The sequence below is a fragment of the Mercenaria mercenaria genome, chromosome 6 (genome assembly GCF_021730395.1).
Source record: "Mercenaria mercenaria strain notata chromosome 6, MADL_Memer_1, whole genome shotgun sequence".
Classification (NCBI taxonomy): domain Eukaryota; kingdom Metazoa; phylum Mollusca; class Bivalvia; order Venerida; family Veneridae; genus Mercenaria; species Mercenaria mercenaria.
In genome coordinates, this window is record NC_069366.1 from 83,989,109 (window position 1) to 84,012,896 (window position 23,788).

The following is a 23,788-nucleotide window of genomic DNA, read 5'->3' on the forward strand; positions in this document are numbered from 1 at the left end:
TAGAGTATGATTTATCTTTTTTTAATTTTTATTTTTAAAACTGTGATTTTAGCCAGTCTATATCCCGTGTCCAATGTCATAATAACACAATCACTTCCCTGCGAATATCGCTAAATTAGGCTGGCTATTGTCAAAAATTACAAAAATCTGAAAATTTGGGACAATTTTTTTTTATCATCAGTCTAGTTGCTAGTCTAGCCTCTGTCATGTATTCTGATTTTACAGTGCATAGTCATGTTAGTTGCAAGTTAGGACACAGTGTTCAAAGAATTTCTAATGGAATGAATCCCGTTCAGTTATATCATACAAGGAGCCACACAGTTTAGCATTAAGCGACATCATTATGAGCGCCCGTATCTGTCTTAGCGGTCACTTTGTTGTTTTTCATAGTAAGTTATAATGACAAATATTTCAAAAGCATAAGTTGTAGAATTTCGATCTTTTTAATCATCCAATGAGTAGTAACCTATTCATCAAGTATGTATGTTATAAGAATCTTTCATTGGTTGAAGGTGCGGATGGAAATATCCGGATCGAGGGAACTGTTTAGACAGTAACGAGGTTCTGCCGAGTTACCGCCAAAACAGTTACCCGAGAGCCAGATATTTCCATTTTACACATCGGCACCGGCACACAGGAAAGTCCTGTCTGGCATTCAAGAATAATGCTGTCCTAATACTTGGACGATTCCTTTGCATAAATTCGTCATTAGGATGTTTGAATATACAAGCATAACTAGGATATTGTTGTATCGATTTATAACACAATATACAAAAAAAAAACATTAAAAATATAATGTTAATATTCTACAGTTGCTACATATGTACAATTTACAAAGATACACATTACTGAGCCGCGCCATGAGAAAACCAACATAGTGGCTTTGCGGCCAGCATGGATCCAGACCAGCCAGCGCATCCGCGCAGTCTGGTCAGGATCCATGCTGTTCGCTTTCAAAGTCTATTGGAACTAGAGAAACCATTAGCGAACAGCATGGATCTTGACCAGACTGCGCGGATGCGCATGCTGGTCTGGATCCATGCTGGTCGCAAAGCCACTATGTTGGTTTTCCCATGACACGGCACATATATCAAACATGTACATGTATTCAGTGCACTAAACGTACAGAAATTTTCATTGAAAAGAGAGTTTCAGATTTAAAACGCAAATTTTTAACATATTGAAAAGGGATTCTGAAGAGAAGAAACACCATCAGAGAAATATCAAGACTCACTTTACATTGAAAAACAAGAGCTGTCTCCATAGGATGACAGATGCCCCCGATGGCACTTTGAATGAGTAGTTATGGCCGATGTTAGAGTTTAGGACCTTTGACCTACGGAGCTGGGTCTTGCGCGCGACACGTCGTCTTACTGTGCCACACATTCATGCGTAGTTATTTTAAAATCCATGCATGAATGACAAAGATATGGACCGGACACGCCCATCAATGCACTATCATGAAAAATGACCTTTAACGTCTAAGTGTGACCTTGACCTTTGAGCTACGGACCTGGGTCTTGCGCGCGACACGTCGTCTTACTGTGGTACACATTCATGCCAAGTTATTTGAAAATCCATCCATGGTTGACAAAGATATGGACCGGACACGCCCATCAATGCACTATCCTTTAATGTCTAAGTGTGACCTTGACCTTTGAGCTACGGACCTGGGTCTTGCGCGCGACACGTCGTCTTACTGTGGTACACATTCATGCCAAGTTATTTGAAAATCCATCCATGGTTGACAAAGATATGGACCGGACACGCCCATCAATGCACTATCCTTTAATGTCTAAGTGTGACCTTGACCTTTGAGCTACGGACCTGGGTCTTGCGCGCGACACGTCGTCTTACTGTGGTACACATTCATGCCAAGTTATTTGAAAATCCATCCATCGATGACAAAGATATGGACCGGACACGCCCATCAATGCACTATCCTTTAATGTCTAAGTGTGACCTTGACCTTTGAGCTACGGACCTGGGTCTTGCGCGCGACACGTCGTCTTACTGTGGTACACATTCATGCCAAGTTATTTGAAAATCCATCCATCGATGACAAAGATATGGACCGGACACGAAAATTGCGGACAGACTGACAGACTGACAGACCGACAGACTGACAGACGGACAGACAGTTCAAAAACTATATGCCTCCCTTCGGGGGCATAAAAAAACGACACACTTCTTGTTAAAATGCATATCTACTAATTTGTGTTTATTACTCTTGTGTCAACTAGAGTAAATAGATGTATCATTTCTGCTAAAGTTATGTGAAAAAAATTCTTAAAAATTAGACGTCGTTTTCCAGTGAAAATTTGACAAATTATTGCACTCAAAGACATTGACAGCGGTACATTCAGAAAAAAAACAATGCAAGACATACTTCATCCACATATCCGCCAATTCCACTTTAAAATTGTCAGTAATACCACTTTTATTACTTCTAGTATCTAATACAAATATGACATTTACATTCACATTCATCTGGGTGTATAAACAACAGCTAAACTGATAAAATTAGTAACATTTAGATATCTAGCAGTAATAAGGCATTTCCTTTGAAAACTGTTCAAATTGCAACTGGCCTTCGTTCAAATACGGACTACATGTATTGTTTTTTTCACTTTGTGAAAGCATACGAATTCATTCTTCATTACTTAGTCTCCGTTTCTGTTAGTAATACGTTTAATCCAGGCATATATCGCCAAACTCTTTTGAATCAAATTCACATCAACCGTGCATTGCACGACAAATCCTTTCTCCGTGTCACGTTCGTTAATCTATTGCTTCAAAGTTCCGTACGAACCAATTTGTTATCAATAAATTATCTGAACTTCGCGCTTCAAATCTCGGACTTAAATGCTCTTTTTTGAAGCAGTACATTTTTCACCTGAGATAACTGACATTTCATTTCTACAGGTGTTTTAATTATCACAGACATGTCACGTGATGTTAATGATTTGGTGGTGCGATACCAGCTATTGCAACTTAGTGTTCATTGATGTCTGACAGATGATTTGATCCCTACACGAAGTTTTCGAACACTTTAACTCTTACTTTTGATTAACCTTTTTAGCCATCCTTATCACGTGGTTTCTATTTCTCGTGTAAGGTCAGGTGCTACGTCAGCGTCCTGATTTTTGAATGTGAGAGATTTAACGGGCGGACTTCCGGTTTTATTATCTGGGTTCCAGCCGTAGTTAAGATCCGGGGACTTGATTCTAAATTTAGAAGCCGGATATACAGTTGGCGAAGGATCATATCTAAATTCCATCGTCATTCCGGTATTCGGATTTTCTCCTGTTTGTGTAGGGATTGTCTTCGGCAAACTGCTACTAAAACTAGTATACTGTTGTAACTTGGACAAATTCTCTGCAAGACTCGGAACTGAGGCATCGCCTTGGTAATTCCAGCCAAGGTCAGGGGTCATTCCAGGAGGAAGCGGGTGTTGCTCTATAATAGTTGTAAAGCCCGGACTGTACGGAGACGGACATCGGCTCGAGTCATCGTCGAGATTTTGTTCTAACTGTAGAAACTTCTTGTAAGTGCTCGAATCTGACATATGATCACCAAACTCTCCTTCAGAAGGCACCTTGCTTGAGAAACTACCCCGGTGCTGCATCATGGTAGCTTGCCCAGCCGGTCTGGGCAACGAGTAATAGCTACCCTGATTGTTCTGTTTCGCTAGCAGGTGGGCGGTGTTAGTGCTGTCACTCACAGCCATTTCTAGAGCATTGCGTTTCTGGCTGTCCTGTCTCTGAAGGCCCGACTTCCTCTTGTTCCTCTGACTACGTCTATACCGGCAGGTAGCACAGATCCCGATGATGATGATTACGAGAATAAGTCCTCCAACACCGGCGAGGATCAAAATCATCAACGGAATAGGTTGAGAATCGGAACTGGATGCTCCTGGAAATTTGAACAGGTGAACAATTCATTATAAAAGTCATAAACGAAATAGTCTCCATAAACTAATTGTGAAGCTTTTTCAGATATGGAATTATTACCAAGCTTCTATGTTTAAAACTAGTTTTATAAAAGTAACAGGAACATTACGGTGAAAGATCTGTCAGATACATGGTGTGGCAGTTCCTCTACTGTACTATACATGTTTTATAATCATCCAAGTTGTCTTGTAGCGCTTGTGCAGGATGAGCAGGGCAACAGCAGTTTTACTTTACCGTGACTGGTCAGTTACTTTATAGGTGGAAATAATTGATATGAGCGTGACAGCCGCTACCCTACCCGGGAGCTGAACTCCGATAGTGAGTAGAGTTTACGAATAAGCAGCCCCTCAAGCACCATATTGTAAATAGTCACGGAAAGGAAAAAAACAACTATTGTGATGCTTATTCAGTACAAAATAAAGTGAATAACCCTTAAACCATATTCAGGTATTCAACTGTGGAAGTACTTAAGGAAAGTCTCAAAATACTTTTAAGCAAAAGTTATTTATCTGTTGTCGTAAAATGATATACCATACCGTCAGTTTCACATCCTTTCTCGTCATCGCCACTGTCTGGACAGTTTTTATGTCCATTGCACACAAGGGCTTGACTGAGACACATACCGTCACAATGAAATTCATTGGAATCACAGGGCTCTGAAATTATCAATAACAACCTAGTAAGTTTACCATATGTCATTTAGAAACAGAGAATATGGCAGATTTATACAAATATACCTACGTACATGTACACACCAAGAGTATCCCTTATATACATTTTTCGACCTTTAACTATTAGTTCCAAGTAAAAAAAAAATGAACATAATTTGTAAATGATCATTATCACGTCTTTGGGAAAGTTACAAATCAGCTAGATGTCTAAAACCTATTGTGACGCTCAATATTAAATATTTACTAGAAATGCATTTAGATTTATTCACTGTTATGCATCATAGGTTTTTTGTAGATTTAGTGTAAAGACGGCAAACCCTTATATGTTATAATGGAATGTACTCAACAATTCATAACTCTTATCATGCTGGACACAAATGATTCTGCCTTTACGACCAGTGTAAATCATAATCAGCCTGAACATCCGTTCAGTCTGATCTAGATCTGCGCTGTTCACCATTCAGTCAGTATCTCTTTTGGTAAAAAAACCCTTTTAACAGTTAATGATTCTGTTCAAACCGAAAGATGGACAAGTTCATTACAGAAAATTAGCAGGGGTTTAGCTACAAATACCTATACCGTTGGATTTCGTTCTTGCTGGTTTATAAACAGTATATCGTCCAAATATAACAGGTTTCTCTGACAATCTGCTTCCCAATATCCTGAGGTATACACGATTCGATTCCGATCTGTAGTCCTGCACGGGACCAGAGCAATAAACCCCGGTACGGTCCTCCTCAGAGCTCGTGCGGTCATAGAGTTCGATTCTGTTGCGGTTGCACTGACCTTCACGTAACATGTGTAGCTTGATTTCGCTGAGTAGAATCTAGAATTGTACAATTTGTGATCGTGGACAAACTTACGGAAAATGAAAATATGGCCAATTAAGTGAAAAAAACTTGTTATTGAATTCTGTTTATGTTGAAATGGAGGTTACTTAAGGAATTAAACAAGAGAAGTATAAACGTATTGTGTGTCTCTAATTTTCTAAGAATGCTTAGTATTCCGGATTATCTGTGAAAGAAAGCCTGACATTTTCCCGGTATTCATTTTGTTAAAGAAGACAACGTTGATAACAGAAGCGTCATTTTATATTGGAGGAAAATAGTTATAACTTACTGTAAGTTATTGTGACAGACGAACGGACGGATAGATAGACAGACAGACAAAACAGACGAAAATCTCTTTAAAACAATTATTTCTTCTTCCTTGAAATTCAACTGTTGTCGGCAGCATATCAACTTTGTACAAAAAGCTATTGTTAAATAATTATTTTTATAAAGTATTTAACATAAATTCTTACCCTGTGCCCTCTGTCAGCCAGCATTTCCCACGTGCAATCCACGGGCTCTTCAATTGGATAATCCCTACGTGACGTATCAGCCAATGGGAACACCTTAGAGTTTAGTTCCCCATCCTGGGCCATGTTATCCATGTATATGCGGCAAACTGAAAATATTCCATAAAGTATGTGCTTTAGATTTATTTGTCCAAAATCGGTTATTAAAATACGTGTTTCTTTACCATGTTAGTCAATAATAATTTATCCATATTTTCAAAATCTTAATATTGCATTAATAGACGTTCTTGGCAAGTTGAATTTCGATATAACTTGCAGATAAAATGAATTTACCAAAATACATGTATAAGAGTATTGCTTATAGAATATAGATTATGCATTATATAATTGTATACTGAGTCATATATGATCTTATATCTGTAATACGAAAGCTATGTGTAATGTAGTAAAACATATGACAATACCTTTTTCCGAGTGTGACATTGGGTTATAGTCTGAAATAGAAAAAGAAATAATAAGAATTATTTAACTATCAACATGGGCGTTTAATAATTTAATAATTTCATTTATTTCGTCATTTAAATTGTCTCAATTAAATAGTCAAAGTCTCTGGTCCACGCCGTCTTCCCAAAGATGTTATATTCTCCATGACGATATTGATTTTTTAAACAAAGAAAGAATGAATAATTGGCCGACTGAAAATTCAGGCGCCTGTATGAGAGCACATACAAAAAGCACCCGGATAAAGATTTGTAGGTGTTCTGGACAAGCTGCCGCGGAAGCAATTACAGCAGGGAGGGCCTCTTGATGAATGTGTCTCCATCATAGATTAAAGGTAAGAAGAGAGAAATAAACACTGGGTTAATGTGATGACAGAATCGGTTAACAATCATGATAACCTATTAATTGAATAAGCATCTGGTAAAAAAATCTGAAAGTATCTGGAACTTTGGACTCAAACAACTTAGAAATTTCGGATATATTATTTACTGTGACGTTGGATATCAATTAATTTGGAATATTTAATGAAAAGCAGACCGCATGCCAAATTAGTAGGCGTTCTTGAATCTATCACCACTTGTGGCTGTTTTCGTTTGGAATTTCGAGTACCTGCAAATTCTTTTAATGCTTTTACGTATCAGTATCCAAAGTATTGAGAAATGCATGCTGTTTGGAATTCTAAATAGCTTATTTTTGTTATTTTCTTTAAATAAATTGTATATGCTATAACGGTATGTGAGCCGTTAACATATTTGACGCTCTTTCTCTTTATCCGATTGGGTTTATAAATGATAGGAAATGGTATGCCAAAATTTTACTTTTGTTCAAACTGAAGATTTCTCGATTAGTAAAACTTCTTATGTGTACGACTCTTCGTGTGAAAACTGAAATGAAACGGTCGAATATGTACTGTTATCATGCAGGCAGTGAAACCGAAACGCCATTAGTGAAAAGTTATAGTCTATTACCAATATAAATTGAAAAACAGAAATGTATTTAATAAATAATTAAACGCATTTACGATCTGTGCACGTAAGCTATGATTGAATATGAAGTGTTTCTTTCAAAGCACGTGCTTCTTGCATATTTGACTCATCCGGACTCATCCATTAGCACTTGTATAATCAAATTAGTGTTGTCAATATACAGACTATCGGGCTATCTTTCTGTGGTAGTTCTCTTTCATCACTTTCAGTAATTACAATCATATCTTATAATGTTCTGGTTTTCACTTCCCTCTCATGAAAAATATCGTTCTCTTTTTAACTTTGTTTACTTAACTCTACGAACATGTTTTTTGCTGGAGTTGCAAAAAAAATGAAGGAATGCAGTTATTTTGTTATGAGAGGGTGCAAATAATCTAAAACGAGTGTACCACCCTACAATAGATTTTGGATAGGAGTAAACAACCGGAAAATGAAATAAATGAAATCTGATTTTTTTTCAATGCAGCTGTAAAGGCAGCGTTTTAATGATAAAAAGTAAACCCTGGATTTAAAAACAATCTTGAAAAATCCCAGGCCTCTTAAATACAGTAACGGTTATTAAAAAAGACTTCAAATATTATGTTACATGCATGTATTGGAAATTTACGCAAACGTATCTGTTTTGTTTAAATATACAGTACATAGATAGTGTATGCTGACTTTATAAAGACAATGGACGCCGGGTCATCCATCTATTCTGATATATCACTGTGTACCTTTGGTTTGGAACTGCAGGCATTGAAAAATAATTCATACAGAACAAAGAAGACCGGCTGTTTAGCGTGTTTGTGCTTTTGTTCCGAGAATACTTTATACTGTCATAAAAATATTTTATGAATATTTCGTTAGACATAAAATGTCCCTGAAAATAATTTACATATTATTTTTGGGAATAAACATTCTTTTTAAATGTATTTTAAATTAAGAAATGAATCATTTTCTACGAACCGGCTACGTACTGGTAATAAAGAAACCATTTCTTAATGTGTTCTATCTTTTGGGAGGCAGTAAATTAAGTGTTATATTGCGTAACTGATAAGCCTTCGCATAAACTAAAGTCATATAGATTAACACTTGTTGAAAGCGTCGCTTCAGAAAGACGCTGCAACGTTATATTAGCTTGGTGGCATCTTTACAACTTTGTTTTAATCTCACCTGCAGATCTGTTCGAACGAATATTCTGATATGTTTGATCATTTTTTCAACTGAAATTAACTCCACATTCGTCTTGTAGGTATCCAGACACTAAATTAACTGAATTCAAATAGTTCTCAGTATTTTTGCCCTTTAAAGCATTTTTACTTTTTTTTTCATTTCAATAAATTGCTGGTCTTTGCAGGACAGTTTGATAGCAATTTCATCTGTAAACATAATTATCGCAATGATAACTTAGGTCATACACCACCACTTTAATGTTTGATATTTTCCCTTGATTTTATTGTTGAGCTGGAAAATACATTTCTTGCGATTTTTATTCAGTACTGACGACATTTCTTGTTAATGTATTTGAAAAGGACCACGGTGTTTACTATAGCAGTTTGTCATTACTCAAAAGAAGGCCTGCTATTTAGTGCTTTGATGCCCCAGCGGTTTATTCTACTCCTATACCTGAACACCTTTAGCGCACTTCAAAGAATACGCAGGTAATCTGAACCAGTTCTGAGCAGTTTTTTCTTAATCTTTTTTTTTAGTTCCAGGTAACTTGACTAAATGTTTTTTCACATTCTGTTTTTATGAAGTGATAAACTGAACTATTTTAATTGCAAACGTCAGAAAATTCTGTTTTGCAAGCGGGAAATAAGAGTGTTATCAACAGAATGGTATGAAAAAGAACTCATACTTCAAAATCAATTCGAATTTCGTTTCTGAGATTTAAGAGATCTTAGAACTAAAAGTGACATCTTGACGGTAACGAAGTGAAATTTTGGAAACTTAGTGTCTAGCCATTTTGATGCATTTCAAGCGCTTTTTAAGAGTTCATCTTGTTTATATTCTGGGTTTTGTCTAATTTATAACTTTTCAATATTGTTTACAGCCATGCTTTATAACACTCATAAACACGGGACACTGAAACTGAATTAACTGTGTCGGCAAGTTTTCAAGTCTTTACCTTCGTCAATCTTGTATTCATAAACGGCTCGAAAACCATCAAACTGCACGAGATCATCGGATGCAAATCTTGCCCACAGGAACCGTGACTCCGTATGGATTGTGACCGGAAAGCCTTCTCCGCAAAACCTTGCGATAAATTTGGAATAGCCAAACGGTCCGTCACGGAGTTCGATGAAGTCAAACTTGCAACCCTCTGATTCCTCAACTGAGAATTTGTCCATAAAATACATCATGATGTTGAATCCATGTGGTGCTGAAAAAAAAATTTACTAAATCTATGTGAACTGGTTTAATCCACAATCCTTGCTGGTGGATGGCCTTTACAAGTAGATGTGATGATATTTTACCTAATACTTAAAGAACGCTTGCATAAAAGAATGACACACTTTATATTTAAATCAAAATGACTGCCAAACTGCCAAAACACTGTTTCAAACACAAATTCAAGGTATCTCCACAGAAATCAAAAATAAATCAACGATAACAATTTCTTTTTACTTTTACAGTTATCACAGCATGTGGCGTCTAAATGCCTATAATTGCATCATTTCTTTACGAACACAAGCAGTAGATGGAGACCATATGAACATTATTCTTCCGTTCGTTTTTTACCTTGCCGTTAATTATAATCAAACAATGCTTGCAGTCATTTTTTTCCACTACGATTTTTGCAGAGCTTTTGACAGACCATAATTTCATCAATGGATGATATAAAACATTAACGAAATCCAGACTACATCGAAAGTAAGGCCGTAATTTAATGTAATGATTGAAACAAGCCAGAGGCGTAACATCAAAGGGTCCAAGTTCATTTCTTAGTCTACAAAATCTCCGCCTCCAAATTAAGGGAAATTGGAATATTCTTTTCATACACAAGTTATGACGCTTTTGTCGCCTTTTGTATTGGTACTGGCAGAAAGCAGCAAAGGAAACAGACAGACATAAATTGTTTGCTATTTAACACAATTCATTAGTTATCCAATCACACAAAACATTTGGTGTGATATAAACCATTGTTTCAAAGTAAAAAAATAAAGAAATAACTGAATCAAGTTCACAGGAGCGATGTGCATGATATAAAGATGCACTAGAGGGCCTCATTCGCTTTCACCACTCGACATGCTCAATAGGTGCAAATGATTTGTGTTAGCTTAAAGATGCTACTGAGGTTATAAAAGTTGTATAAAACCCTTTATAAACAAACAATAAATCATTTGTCTGACATTTGTTTTGTGGTAATAAGATTTGTATGAAATTATCCGTATATCCTTTAAAATGTTTTGTTTCATGATTCGGCCAAGGTTATAACAGTTGTATAGATATCTGTATAAACGTTTAAATGATTTTTGGGTTATGTGATGTTTATGGACTCTGAAACACATTTTGTTAGGCTTCTGGTAAAACTAAAATACAACGTATTAATATTATTATATTAATGTATTACACTATTTTATAACCTATTAAACTCTTTGTTTTCGGCATATTGGGTTGAAACAAAAAAAACAACAACTATATTTGAGAGTTCAGTCACAGGTAAAAAACATTAACAGATACTTAGGTAATCGTCTATACCCACTGCACTATAAAATCAAAAGATAACACTGTGATTTTATTGGGGTAAAATGGTTTAGTGTCAAGACTCTTTAGTATATAGCGATGCAACAATTTATTTCAAAACAAATTCTGTACTGGTAAGCCAAGATTCTATAACGATAAACATGATTGTTTCGTAATGTATTTCATACAGCGTCTGTGCTGCTGCCACCAATGTCCTCAGCTGGGAACCATCTGTCAACACCTGTTTCGCCCTTTTCATTCCAGGACAGGCTCGAGATGGTAGGGCAGTAATGTTGGCCAAACATTACCCATTGGTGGTTGGCTTCCAACTACTGGCGTTCCTTCTGTACCACATTCAGCTGGAGCTTCTTTCAGCAACTAGAGCTGTCTTCCTGACGACAGCTCTTCTTTCTTTTTCAACAACCCCAAAGGCGTTTCAACATTCCTTACACTGAGTGGGTAAAATTATTTGTGTACAGGCTCTACAGAAAAAAATCTTTTGTGGTAATCCAAGACTCAATGAATGAATAATAATCCAAGCCTCAATGAATGAATAATAATCCAAGACTCAATGAATGAATATATGAGTATTTTCAAACTCCTACGCAGTGATCTCCCTTGCCGCTACGCTGATGTGATCAACGAGAGCGTAATGGCAAGGGAGATCACTGCGTAGGTGTTTGGATTATTTTGTAAAGACTATAGATGTAAAAATAAAATAATTTGTATCAATTAGCTCACTAGTTTCCTACAGAGGTACGACGATTTTAGTTAAGACTCTGTTGAGATAAAATAATTGATTTTATAAACTTTATAAAGATGTTAACAAAACTGTTGGTACTTAGTTAGAGGACTCTACAGAGGTTAAATTATTTGTGTCTATAGTTTAAGTTTATTCTGACATTTGAAAAACTGACGTCCTAGCTACAAATGTATGTCAGCTTTTGGTAACAATGTGTGTGGTGCGTACAAGAGCATTACATGAACATTCTCTTAGTTTGAAAAATGCACGAGAAGATCGTGCGATATACCATTCCCTCTCCCACCGACGTCATCGTTTGGCTTTCAACTCTAGAGAAAACGATAGTATCGTAATTACAAGAAATATATAAACGTACCAATTTTCTTGATATAAATAATTGAAACTGTCGTTTACCTTTGATAAACAAGAGAGATTACTGAGAGATATATAAACGGGAATGTTTCTTCATTTTTTTGCCAGAGGACGCTCTATTTAGAGTATTATCATCAAGCGGTGTTCATTCTCTCAGATGTAAAAAAACAACAACAACAAAAAAAAAACGTTTATATTTGATATGCATTGCTGTTTTTACTTCGATGGATGTGTAAAGTTGTATCTGTAACGTATTTGTACCAGGCTAATTATTAACACATTTGTAGTATTATTTTCATATTTACTTTATCTGACTGTTCTCTACAGATACCGTTTACATCATGTTAGAAACCTTTACACACTCATATCGACGCATAATTATCATTATTACACAGATATTTGAGAATATTATGGCAGTTATTCCAGAGCATGTATCTTATTTAATCGTTGATGTACTAATAAGTATAAACAGAATTTATGTAAACTGTCAAAATTGTGAGACAGGTTCTTGATGGAGAAAAAATTACATTGGCCGCGGCTGAATTATATCGAGACGATGTACAACAGACTGCATTTTAAGCTGCTTCACATGACATAAAGTTTTGAAAGTAAAGCTTAAACCTGGTGACCCCAAAGTCAAAAGGGGTCGTGTACACAATAAGTACTGTTAGCATGTGAAGTTTAAAGGTCCTGGGTGCAATGGTTCGCGAGTAAAGTGCCTTCATGCAAAAAGTTAACATTGGCCCTTGTGACCTTGACCTTTGACCTGGTGACCCCAGAGTCAGTAGGGGTCGTGTACTCAATGAGTACTATCAGCATGTGAAGTTTGAAGGTCCTGGTGCAGTGGTTCACGAGTAAGGTGCATTCATGTAAAAAGTTAACATTGGCCCCTGTGACCTTGACCTTTGACCTGGTGATCCCAAAGTCAGTAGGGGTCATGTACTCAATGAGTACTATCAGCATGTGAAGTTTGAAGATCCTGGGTGCAGTGATTCGTGAGTAAAGTGCCTTCATGCAAAAAGTTAACGTTTGGCACCTGTGACCTTAACCTTTGATCTGGCCCCGTGTTCACAAAACATTTTTCGGTCTCAGCTGAGTTTGAGTTTGAAATTTTAATATCAATTTTACTAAAACTTCAAGATTAATTTCCAACTGAGACTGACCATCAATACTGAATAGCCACTTAAAAATAGTTATTAACATAAAATTTAGTTTTAAACATGCTATTTAGATATAAGTGACAAATAAAGTTTCATTATCAAACTCAGCTGAGACTGAAAATGTTTTGTGAACATGGGGCCTGGTGACCCCAAAGTCAGTAAGGGTCGTGTACTCAATGAGTACTATCAGCATGTAAAGTTTGAAGGTCCTGGGTGCAGTGGTTCGCGAGTAAATTGCCTTCATGCAAAAAGTTAACATTGTGACGAACGAACGAACAAACTAACGAACGGACGGACAGTTGAAAACTTATATGCCTCCCTTCGGGCATAAAAAAAACTATATTATGTACACTTAATATGCTAACTATTGTATTTATCATTTGTGTGCCAGTTAAACTGTGCGTACTCGAATTCAGAACAGTGAAATTACCCTACCGCACGATATCAGCGTAGGAAAATGTAAACGGAGAATATCACTTGTGGCAAAGTTTGAAATATTTTGTGTTATATATAGAAGATTGAAGTACGATTTTATTGATACATAAAGAATAAATAAGTCGTTATATCATAGCCTGAAAAGCAGTTAAAAAGATAAAACAAAATATCGTAAGACGCCAACGGTGCAATAAAGCAAACAAAATGATGCTCATCTTAATTTTCAAACACGTAGCAAATTTTGCAATATCAAGATATATGGCACCGTAAGTAAATTACATAGTAAACGATTTCACAGTAAGACAAATATGCAAGTGTGATGGAATGTGGCATTTTTACCCTTAGCACCATCTGTTATTGAAGTTATGCAGTAATATAGCATTCGTTTTGACTGGATAACAACTTAGTCTTTGAATCAGCATTATTATTGTCCAGGTTATTACTTTAAACGATTAATGTTTATTCGATATTTTATAAATACGCAATAATTATTATACTGTTCATTGTTACGGCACGCTTTTGTTAACTCAGTTTTATCCTAATAATTTCAAAGTAGAAATTAAGTTCATGTAATATAAACTCAGAAAACATGTAAACCGGAAGTAGGTTGGTGGATACCGGAAGTCGGTTTATACATACCTTGAAGATACATGACACAGTCTATTTTGTTCGGGTACTGTTTCGGGTATCCAGGACTGTAGAATTCCATGTTATGGTAGTTTCCATGCGTAAAGTTGTAGCAGGCAGGATTTATATAATCGTTGACCATGGGAGGAGGTTCAACTGTCAGTAATGAAGGACCCACTGAAAAAAAGCAGACGACAGTAGTTTATAACATTTTTTTACGAGTGTAAATTATCATCTTTTGCGACATCGATTCCAACATAAGAAATAATGATTTTTACACCTAAAGCTAAACAAAATCTGCTTCTATTAATGACAAATAATCATTTAACTATAGCAAGTAATATAGTTCGATTGCTTCCCTTAGTCCCCCGGCAGGTGGATATAGCAATCCCGAATTTTCGTTTACATAACTTCTTTCAGTCGTAAAATAGCTCCGGTGTCTATCACGTCATATGATGACTTTCAAATATTCAAATCTTAATTGTGAAGGAAGGTAGGTATATGGTGCTCCTTCGGACAAATAGTATAGAACAAAACCAAATTTCTGCATGTTAATTTGGTTACTTTTCAACTAAATACTGAAGACTTTCAAACCAACTGCAGACATGAATGTCCATGTTTCTTAGAAATTAAATAAAAGTGATACATAGGGCTATTAAAAAGTCAAATGTGTTTATATTTTAAAATTTATCATTAAATAGTTTGGGAATCCAACAAAATAATCTACTGTCAATGGAAATAACTAGAAGGATGCTTCATGAAAATCATATAAAAATGTTTCTGTCATTATTTTCATATCTGTCCTCGAAATTCTACAGATAACCTTCTATTTTCAACTTTTTAAATCATTTTACATTTAATTCAATATATTGTCCATAGAAATTTGATTACCTCTAAGAATTTTAGGTTGCTGAATTAAACCAAAGTGTAATATACGGACGAACGAAGAGCACTGCGAAAGAAAAATAACAGAAAAATACCATAAAATGGCATGTAATACTAAATACATTACACTTCTCCCCTCTGAAAATAATAAACTTTGATACCAGTATACCGACTGCTGCCAAATAGTTTTCGTATCATAATTACCAGTAATATTCCAAACAACTTAAAATTTTCGCTGATAACTGGAAGTACTAGAAATTCAGTTTATTATCATATACAATCATTTGATATCTATAATTGCCTCAGTCAGGAAAAATATCAGGTATTTCGAAGCCTTCAGACATCTTTAGACCTATATTTAAAACTTGACATATAAATTAGCTCGAACGCTGCCAAATTATCACTTGCAATCATTGTAAAAATACATTACAAAATTTATAAGGAAGCGTATCTTATTTTATATAAAGATAAATATTACTTTACCACAGACAACATTATTTTAATCTAAGCCTTGCCCAAAATGCATCCAAAATACATATTAGTTCACAGTTCTTTAAAGCATAATCATCATTCATCCAAAATGCGGCTTTAGATATAATCAATATAATTATTTTTGAAAATAGTTGACATCAAGGCACGTGCACAATGGCATCAATGAATTTACGCTCTGCTAGTAAATTTAATTTTGACAGTCGGCGCAACAGCAATTCACTTAAAAGTTGCATATTACGTATAAAGCAAACCGTACAAAAAATCTTTTTTTTTAGTAAATGTCCATAAACAAAACATATAATTCATCCTCTACATCAAATTTGTGTCAAAGATGGCAGACGGCAATTCTTATCTCCTCTTTGCCTCTTTGTTCAGTACATGAATACAGTATATTTCAACAAAAAAAGACTGCCAGTGAGTTGAATAACTTGTGAACGGAAACAGGGTCACTCATTTTTGAAAGAACCTGGCGGAAAGTAGTGTGTCCACAAATGTTCAGATGGATATATTCCACTTGTTTTGTATAATAATACACTGGAAAAACATTTCTCTTTGGCCCTGTCATATACAAATCGACGTTAACACAAATCGTGGCAAAATTTGAAATTATTGCTGACATTGATAAAACTGCCAAGAAAATATTTTAAATGTATGAATGAAATTTTGTAGATTTATCATCTTTGTTTTTTGTCTTGTACAGTTATCAGAAGAACCACCTGTCTGCAGTAGCAAAATTTCACTGATCCAGACAGAGAAATTGGAAGATTAACACGTGCTAAACGAAGTATATCTTTTGGCCAAACGTCAATTTTAAACACAAAATTCGGTTTTCTCAGCACATGTTTCAACGGTAACATACAATAAATTGATACTAAAGTAAGCATGTTTTATGCCAAGCATACTCCCACAATTTAGATTTATGTGTGTTTACTGGCAAGCTAAAGACGTATAATAAAACTGATTGGAAAAAGATTAACCTGCATGACTATAAATTTCTAGTAATTATTATTGTAAAAAATACTGTAAAATTACTACGCCAAATTTCTGTCAAAACAAAATAGTTCCAGACATGAAAATCTATTTCACACATAGAAAATTAAGCGGTCTGTGTTTTTTAGAATTCACATTGTAAAAAAAATCAAAAGCAAAACATAAAGAATATAATTGAGCCGCACCATGAGAAAACCAACATAGTGCATTTGCATCCGCGCAGTCTGGTCAGGATCCATGCTGTTCGCTTTCAAAGCCTATTGCAATTAGAGAAACCGTTAGCAAACTGCGGATGCACAGGCTGGTATGGATCCATGCTGGTCGCAAATGCACTATGTTGGTTTTTTCATGGTGCGGCTCAGATTAAAAAAAAAATGTAAAATGACTTCTATAGCATGCTGCACGGGTACTAAACAGTGCCTGCGGTACTGACTGTGCCGACGAGGATTGAAGGCACTTCGCTTCCTGTACCGCAGGTACTTCGTCAATGTTTACAAAACGAGCGAGATCGGTGAGTGATTTTTGTCATTTTGTTACTGCATGGAGTATTTTTTCAAAAATCGGGGAATGTAGCGGGGTGTAGATGTATCTTATCTACATATCCATGCTAAAATTTGTGGCAAATGATCAATTTCCTAGAAACGTAAGGACAAATAAGTTGAGAATGAAACGTGATTTTTTCACATCAGTGACTGTTTAGACTCGATTTCTTTTCGCTGACCCAAACGATGTCGTCTCTGCCGTCGTAAATTGTATTTATAAATGACATGTGATCTGCTAAAACATAAAATGTGTCCAGAAAATTCCGAATTTGAACGTTATGCCACTTTTGGAAAAGTGCCGCAGGCATTTTGACGATGCCGCAGCCCCTTCGAGGTGCCGCAGGCACTTTCAAAAAGTATCGGAACATAAATTTGGCCGAAACTAGACAAACAGACAAATGGAAGAACAGAGAAACAACATTTCCTTCAAGAAAACGAAAAGAAAAACGGGTGTGGAATAGTATGCAGTGGAATGCAAGTCAACTGAAGTCAGGTACCCTCATATTGTCGCATTTCAGAAAGCGGTCCGCAGAATAAAAACCCTACTTTCATTTTCACGTAAAACAACTCGAAAACAAGCGAATATTAGCATGAAAAGTGCCCTATTTTATGTAAAATTAATTCCACGAGTGGAATGATGCCCATTTGGCTCCCGATTTATGCGAAAATGCGCGAAAAATAGAAAACTTAAGATCTATTTATTAGGGACTTCTTTCGACTACACCTACACCACGGAAGCACATTTTTGACCAGATTACTGCATTATAACCTCTGCCACGAGATAGGTAGGTAGCTGTCAGGATACTTCAAGAAATTATCATGATAAAGCGAAGTTTTCTAATAAGAGTCTCAATAGTCAGAAGTTTCCTGTAAATATTATTGCGATGATCCACATTATAATCTCGATACCATTTGTGTAAGAGCCCATTGTGGACAGCTGACATTTACTAGCTAGACAGTTATTACGGTATAAAATCAGAAACTATATCGATGTTTGAAATTTTCTGTAGTTATTTTAATAGCCTAACGTTTCCTGGAAATATTAAGTATATCTACAAAAAAAAAAATATTTTAAAAATGTTTTCAGAAAAAATGAGAATTTAATAAGTATAGCTCATAAACGATCAAACGGGAGAATTTTAATAGTTTTTACATGTACGTAAAACCCTATTTTATTCCCTGCAAACAAAACTTTGAAAAAAAAAAAAACAACAACATATCGAGCAGCATAGGGTTTTTATTCTGCGGACCGCTTTCTGAAATGCGGCAATATGAAGGTACCTGACTTCAGTTGACTTGCATTCCACTGCATACTATTCAACACCCCTTTTTCTTTTCGTTTTCTTGAAGGAAATGTTGTTTCTCTGTTCTTCCATCTGTCTAGTTTCGGCCAAATTTATGTCCCGATACTTTCTGAAAGTGCCTGCGGCACCTCGAAGGGGCTGCGGCATCGTCAAAATGCCTGCGGCACTTTTCCAAAAGTGGCATAACGTTCAAATTCGGAATTTTCTGGACACATTTTATGTTTTAGCAGATCACATGTCATTTATAAATACAATTTACGACGGCAGAGACGACATCGTTTGGGTCAGCGAAAAGAAATCGAGTCTAAACAGTCACTGATGTGAAAAAATCACGTTTCATTCTCAACTTATTTGTCCTTACGTTTCTAGGAAATTGATCATTTGCCACAAATTTTAGCATGGATATGTAGATAAGATACATCTACACCCCGCTACATTCCCCGATTTTTGAAAAAATACTCCATGCAGTAACAAAATGACAAAAATCACTCACCGATCTCGCTCGTTTTGTAAACATTGACGAAGTACCTGCGGTACAGGAAGCGAAGTGCCTTCAATCCTCGTCGGCACAGTCAGTACCGCAGGCACTGTTTAGTACCCGTGATGCTGATAAAATGGTAAATAAAACAAACAGAAATAACATTATTACATTTCAAATTTTCAACGAACATGAAGGAAGGCACGGTATGTTGTATGTTAACATATTCTATTACCATAACTGATTTTTTTTTACTAGGGTTCATAGGAAGTATTATGTAAGCTAGCATACTTGAAAGCTATTAAAACCACACTATATTTAGTTTATAATACAGAACAGCATAACTACAGAACGTAACTTGTACTCAGTTCAGATCCTGTTTTTTTTTTGTTCACAGGAGATAACTCTTGCGGCTATTCAAATTTTGTATAATTATGTCCCTTTTCTTCTCAAAGCACAAATAATCAGAGCCAAGACTGAATCATGAAGTCAGAATATATAACAGAATTATTTTTTCTAAAACAAAGATTATCTAGTCGGTAGCCAGACTATCAGTTTTGATGTGTGGCAAAAATGCTGAAGTTGTTCTTGTGACGAAACATCAGAATACTTTATATTTCGACAAAATAATGCGAAAGTTGAATAGTGAATGTTTTCGTTTGTAAACTAGTCAAAGGTGGTCCTATAAACATTCTGGTACAGAGAACAAAACATGAAGGAACGTATAGTCTGCTATTAAAGACAAAACTGTTTTGCTTTTTCGTATATTGCTATTTGAAAGAATATACAATTAACAATATAAAACAAAACACAAATGGAAGCGTGATTGTAAAGTATATTAAAATAATTTTTATGAATACGACAGGAAGTTATTTTTAGACTACACCCAGATGGCTTTTAGTAAAAAAAATGGGACATTAAACAAAATTTCATTCAATATCTACTTATCATTTCCTTTCAGATGGAGGCTTAGCTCATTCAGAAAGTTAAAGATAACACAAAATTGAAATTTCATGACGCAATTTCTGCCCGGAGTGAATAAAAAGATTAAAAAACTACACAAAGGCTTATTCACTTCTACTCAAACAAAACGAACGCAGTGGCACGTGCGTGTAAAAATCAAGCACGACGAGTAAAAACATCTAGAATCAGGAAGTACGTCCCATGGTTTACGATTTCCGATAATACACAGACGATAAATGCAGTTATTTGTATATAATTTCGTGAAAATCTGCATCTATAAACACCATAACAGAAAACCATTCGCACCTGAGAGCGAGCGCAAACTTCCTATCAAAGTTTCATCACCAACAAAACCACGAAGATGATCTTTCTAAACACGTAGTATCAAAGTTATGGATCTTGACTATTAAACAGCAGGGCTGGCATTATCTAAATAATCAAACACCATCGAAAATAAATGTAGCAGATACATCAAGTCATTAAAGATGTAATGCACGATTTTCGCGCAATATTTTTCAAGCACATGGTACCGATACAATCAGACACAATTACAAATCTTCTATATAGAGCTACTAGTCACTACAGCGAAATAAACTGAAGAAGAACGAGAGTTTTTTCTATCAATTTCTAAAGAAATTCGTAAATATTATAATATATTTTCAAGTTCCTCATTTTCATGTTATCATTCGACAAAATTTGAAGTCGTGTAGGAAATATTCGAGTGATATCGACGGAAAACGAGAGTTTTTGCAACAAAATTACCAAACACTTCATAATGTATACCAACAGAGTTCGGCTACGTAGCAAATGTTGGAAGAGAGGGATAGCGTTTTGTGATGAATGTCTGATGGCGACTATCTGTACATTCGTATGCTAAAAATTGTATGTATTGTCCCATCAAATTCTAGTTCTTTCTAACAATTCTTTATTTTTTTTTTTTTGGTAAATATCATTCTTTATTGCATCTGATTCCAACCTTTATGACTGGCTGGACATTTAGAGTGGCACGTTTTTGTATGAGGATTCTTTTTACGTAAAAGGAGCAGAATACCGAAATAGTATAACTGTAAAAAACTTACATTTTGATGCGGCTGCTAATTGGAGTAATGCTATAAGCGCCGACAGACACTGGAATGCTGAAAAATACAACAAAAATATATAAGTAACTCTGAAAAAAAAATAGTCAAAAGAATGTCTGCAATGTTAATTTCTATATGAAAACAATTCCTTCTGCGATAGCTATTTTGGCAATTGGCATTTTTTGTTATTAAAATTAGCAAAGATTGCTCGCAACTGACTTAACAGTTGTATTTATTTCGGATTTATAATAAAATGATATCTCATCATACCTTTTAAATATTTTGTATTTGCAGAACGTAACTAAGTTTTTTAATTTTTCCTTGCAAATATTAATTCTTTCAATTTCAATGTTAAACTTCTTTTTTGATGATTGTATGTAGAACATCAGTCACGGGAAGAGGTGGTGTAAAACTAAATTTGAATCATTCTGAGTTCACCCTCTGCACGTGAAACGCGACTTTTCCCTAGAGAGCCCCTCCAGAAAAACAAGTCTTACCGGAAGTTCTTCTTCAGATCTTATAAAGGCCTAAATGAAGGGAAGACTTATTCAAACATATAATAGAACACAAATAAAAAGTGGCATGTTCATTCACTTTCTGTCCACGTAGTGACCCTTGGGTCTTGTGAATGTTCAAAAAATCAATAAGAAAAAATCCCATCAACACAGGTCGTAAACAAGAAGAAAGACATAAACATGACCAAAGCACGTGCTACCAATTACAACCAGTCTAAATACCTCCGCTAATTTGATACAACTTAAACACGTTTAATGTAATTTTATTTGACTTTTATTTCTCGTTAACTAGTTGAATACAAAGTTTACAACAGTAACAATAACTGGAGGGAAAATTTTTTTAAGTCTCTAATGTCTTTATGTATATTTTCAGCGTTCTGGATAAAAACCATGAAGTTCAATAAGACGATTAATAGAGAGTTCTTGTTTGTGTAAAGCCGAAATATCGGTCACCTTGAACACCGATCAGAGTATTGCAAACATGTTTTTTCTATTCATATCTTTTCAATGAAATTAACCGTTTACCAATTTTACCCACGTAACGTCACATTCAACGTTAACCTCTGAAAAACATAATAATACGCTGTAATTTCAAGCACTTTCACCTAACTCATATTCTCTAACAAATACGTGTAGAAAGAAAAGTAACAGATGCTGTCTTTGTATAATATACGGGTACTTTTATTCTGCATGAAATAAAAAATACGAACGCCAACTATTTTGACTGTGGTAGGTAAATCAATTATGAGAAAGAAAAAATAATACATTTGTACTACATTGCTTTAGTCATGTTAGTTAGACTGGATACAATTTTCGGCGAACAGTGCTCAGGTGCTTGAAGGAATGACTATGATAGTGCCTGCATATAATTCGGTGCATTTAGATTGTAATGCCAAAACATGTCTTCTTTAATTGATGACAAAACCTGGAGACATGTTATCTTACTTTTATTTAATTGCATGTTCCCCACCCACTGGTATACAATTATCTAATCAATTTGTACCAAAGTGCACGTCAGTGAATTTAAAAACATAAAAATACCTGCTTATGATTCAATGCAATTAGGTTGCAATGACAAAACTTGTCTTCTTTAATTGACGACAAGAAGTAGACAAGTTACCTCATGCATACTTTTATCTAATTACAATATTCCCCACCCACAGGTATATACTTCTTCAAGCACTCTAAGAATTAAACAAGAAAGGCAGAAAAGTGGAGAAAAAAACAACAGGAACAAAAATGAAACTGACAGGACAAGAACGTCTTGCTTTTATAACATATACTTTTCAGTGAGTCACTTATGTTATATGTTAAAAGAGCTGAATAATATAAATTCCACTATTCAGACACACGTAGGCAGAAATTAGACAGCAGGAAAAAAGGCCCTAAATGAAGACAAATTGGAAGCGACAGTAGGCGCGTAGATGCTAGTTATGAATACAATGTGAAAGCTCAATTACAAACAATCATCGACAGAGAACGCTTGTGTTTACCGGGCACATGTACGTAAATATTTCTCTACAAACATATGGCGAGAGCAAGGTGGCTCAAATCATGTAACACATGGCAAAATGTTTTGACAACAAAGTGGCTCTGGTAGAAATTGTGGATTTAGCCTTAATTAGATGATTAGTTCAGTGTTGGACATATGGCTGGTCCAGATTATTTGTAACAAATATAGTGTTTTGAAACAAATTCAGCTTGTGTGGCCCAATGTAGTCTGTGTTTTGTTCATTGAAGCCAGCTCCTGAAGCTATTCAAAATTTATATGATAATGTCCCTTTTCACATCAACCCATACAAATGCAGGTTGATACTCGGTAATTAGAACGAATTTTGATGCGGAGGACAAAGTGCAAAACTAGATATTTAGAAAAAAAGGCAATCAAGTCGATAGCCCTGTGTGAGTCCGGGACTTCCGTGGCCGAGCGGTAAAGATCGGTGACCTTGAATGACTTGCTCCATTATGCTGTGGTTTCTAAACAAATGCATGAAATACTCGAACGTGCGATGCAGTAAAGATAGATTGAAATCCAAATCAGACTGCAGAACGGCGGAACCTAGAAGCTCGTCTGTGCTCTAGTTTGCCATCAGGGATCTTCATTCTCAAACAAACTTGAAAAAT

The 23,788-nt window shown here is 35.5% G+C and overlaps 1 protein-coding gene across 2 annotated transcripts in view; it reads right to left on the reverse strand.

The window, feature by feature from the left end:
* Nucleotides 1-741: 741 nt before the first annotated feature.
* Nucleotides 742-23,788, reverse strand: part of LOC123549892 (neuropilin and tolloid-like protein 1) — a 45,701-nt gene continuing 22,654 nt past the window's right edge. Inside the window, exons 2-9 of one of the 2 annotated variants that reach the window (XM_053546506.1) lie at nucleotides 21,150-21,206; nucleotides 14,429-14,593; nucleotides 9,522-9,776; nucleotides 6,389-6,418; nucleotides 5,928-6,073; nucleotides 5,198-5,450; nucleotides 4,490-4,609; nucleotides 742-3,915 (exon numbers count right to left, since the gene is read on the reverse strand). In XM_053546506.1, coding sequence (XP_053402481.1) covers nucleotides 3,092-3,915; nucleotides 4,490-4,609; nucleotides 5,198-5,450; nucleotides 5,928-6,073; nucleotides 6,389-6,418; nucleotides 9,522-9,776; nucleotides 14,429-14,593; nucleotides 21,150-21,206 — 1,850 coding nt within the window. In that variant the 3' untranslated portion in view covers nucleotides 742-3,091. The remainder of the gene's footprint in view (nucleotides 3,916-4,489; nucleotides 4,610-5,197; nucleotides 5,451-5,927; nucleotides 6,074-6,388; nucleotides 6,419-9,521; nucleotides 9,777-14,428; nucleotides 14,594-21,149; nucleotides 21,207-23,788) is intronic. The other variant, XM_053546507.1, reaches the window with a different exon arrangement.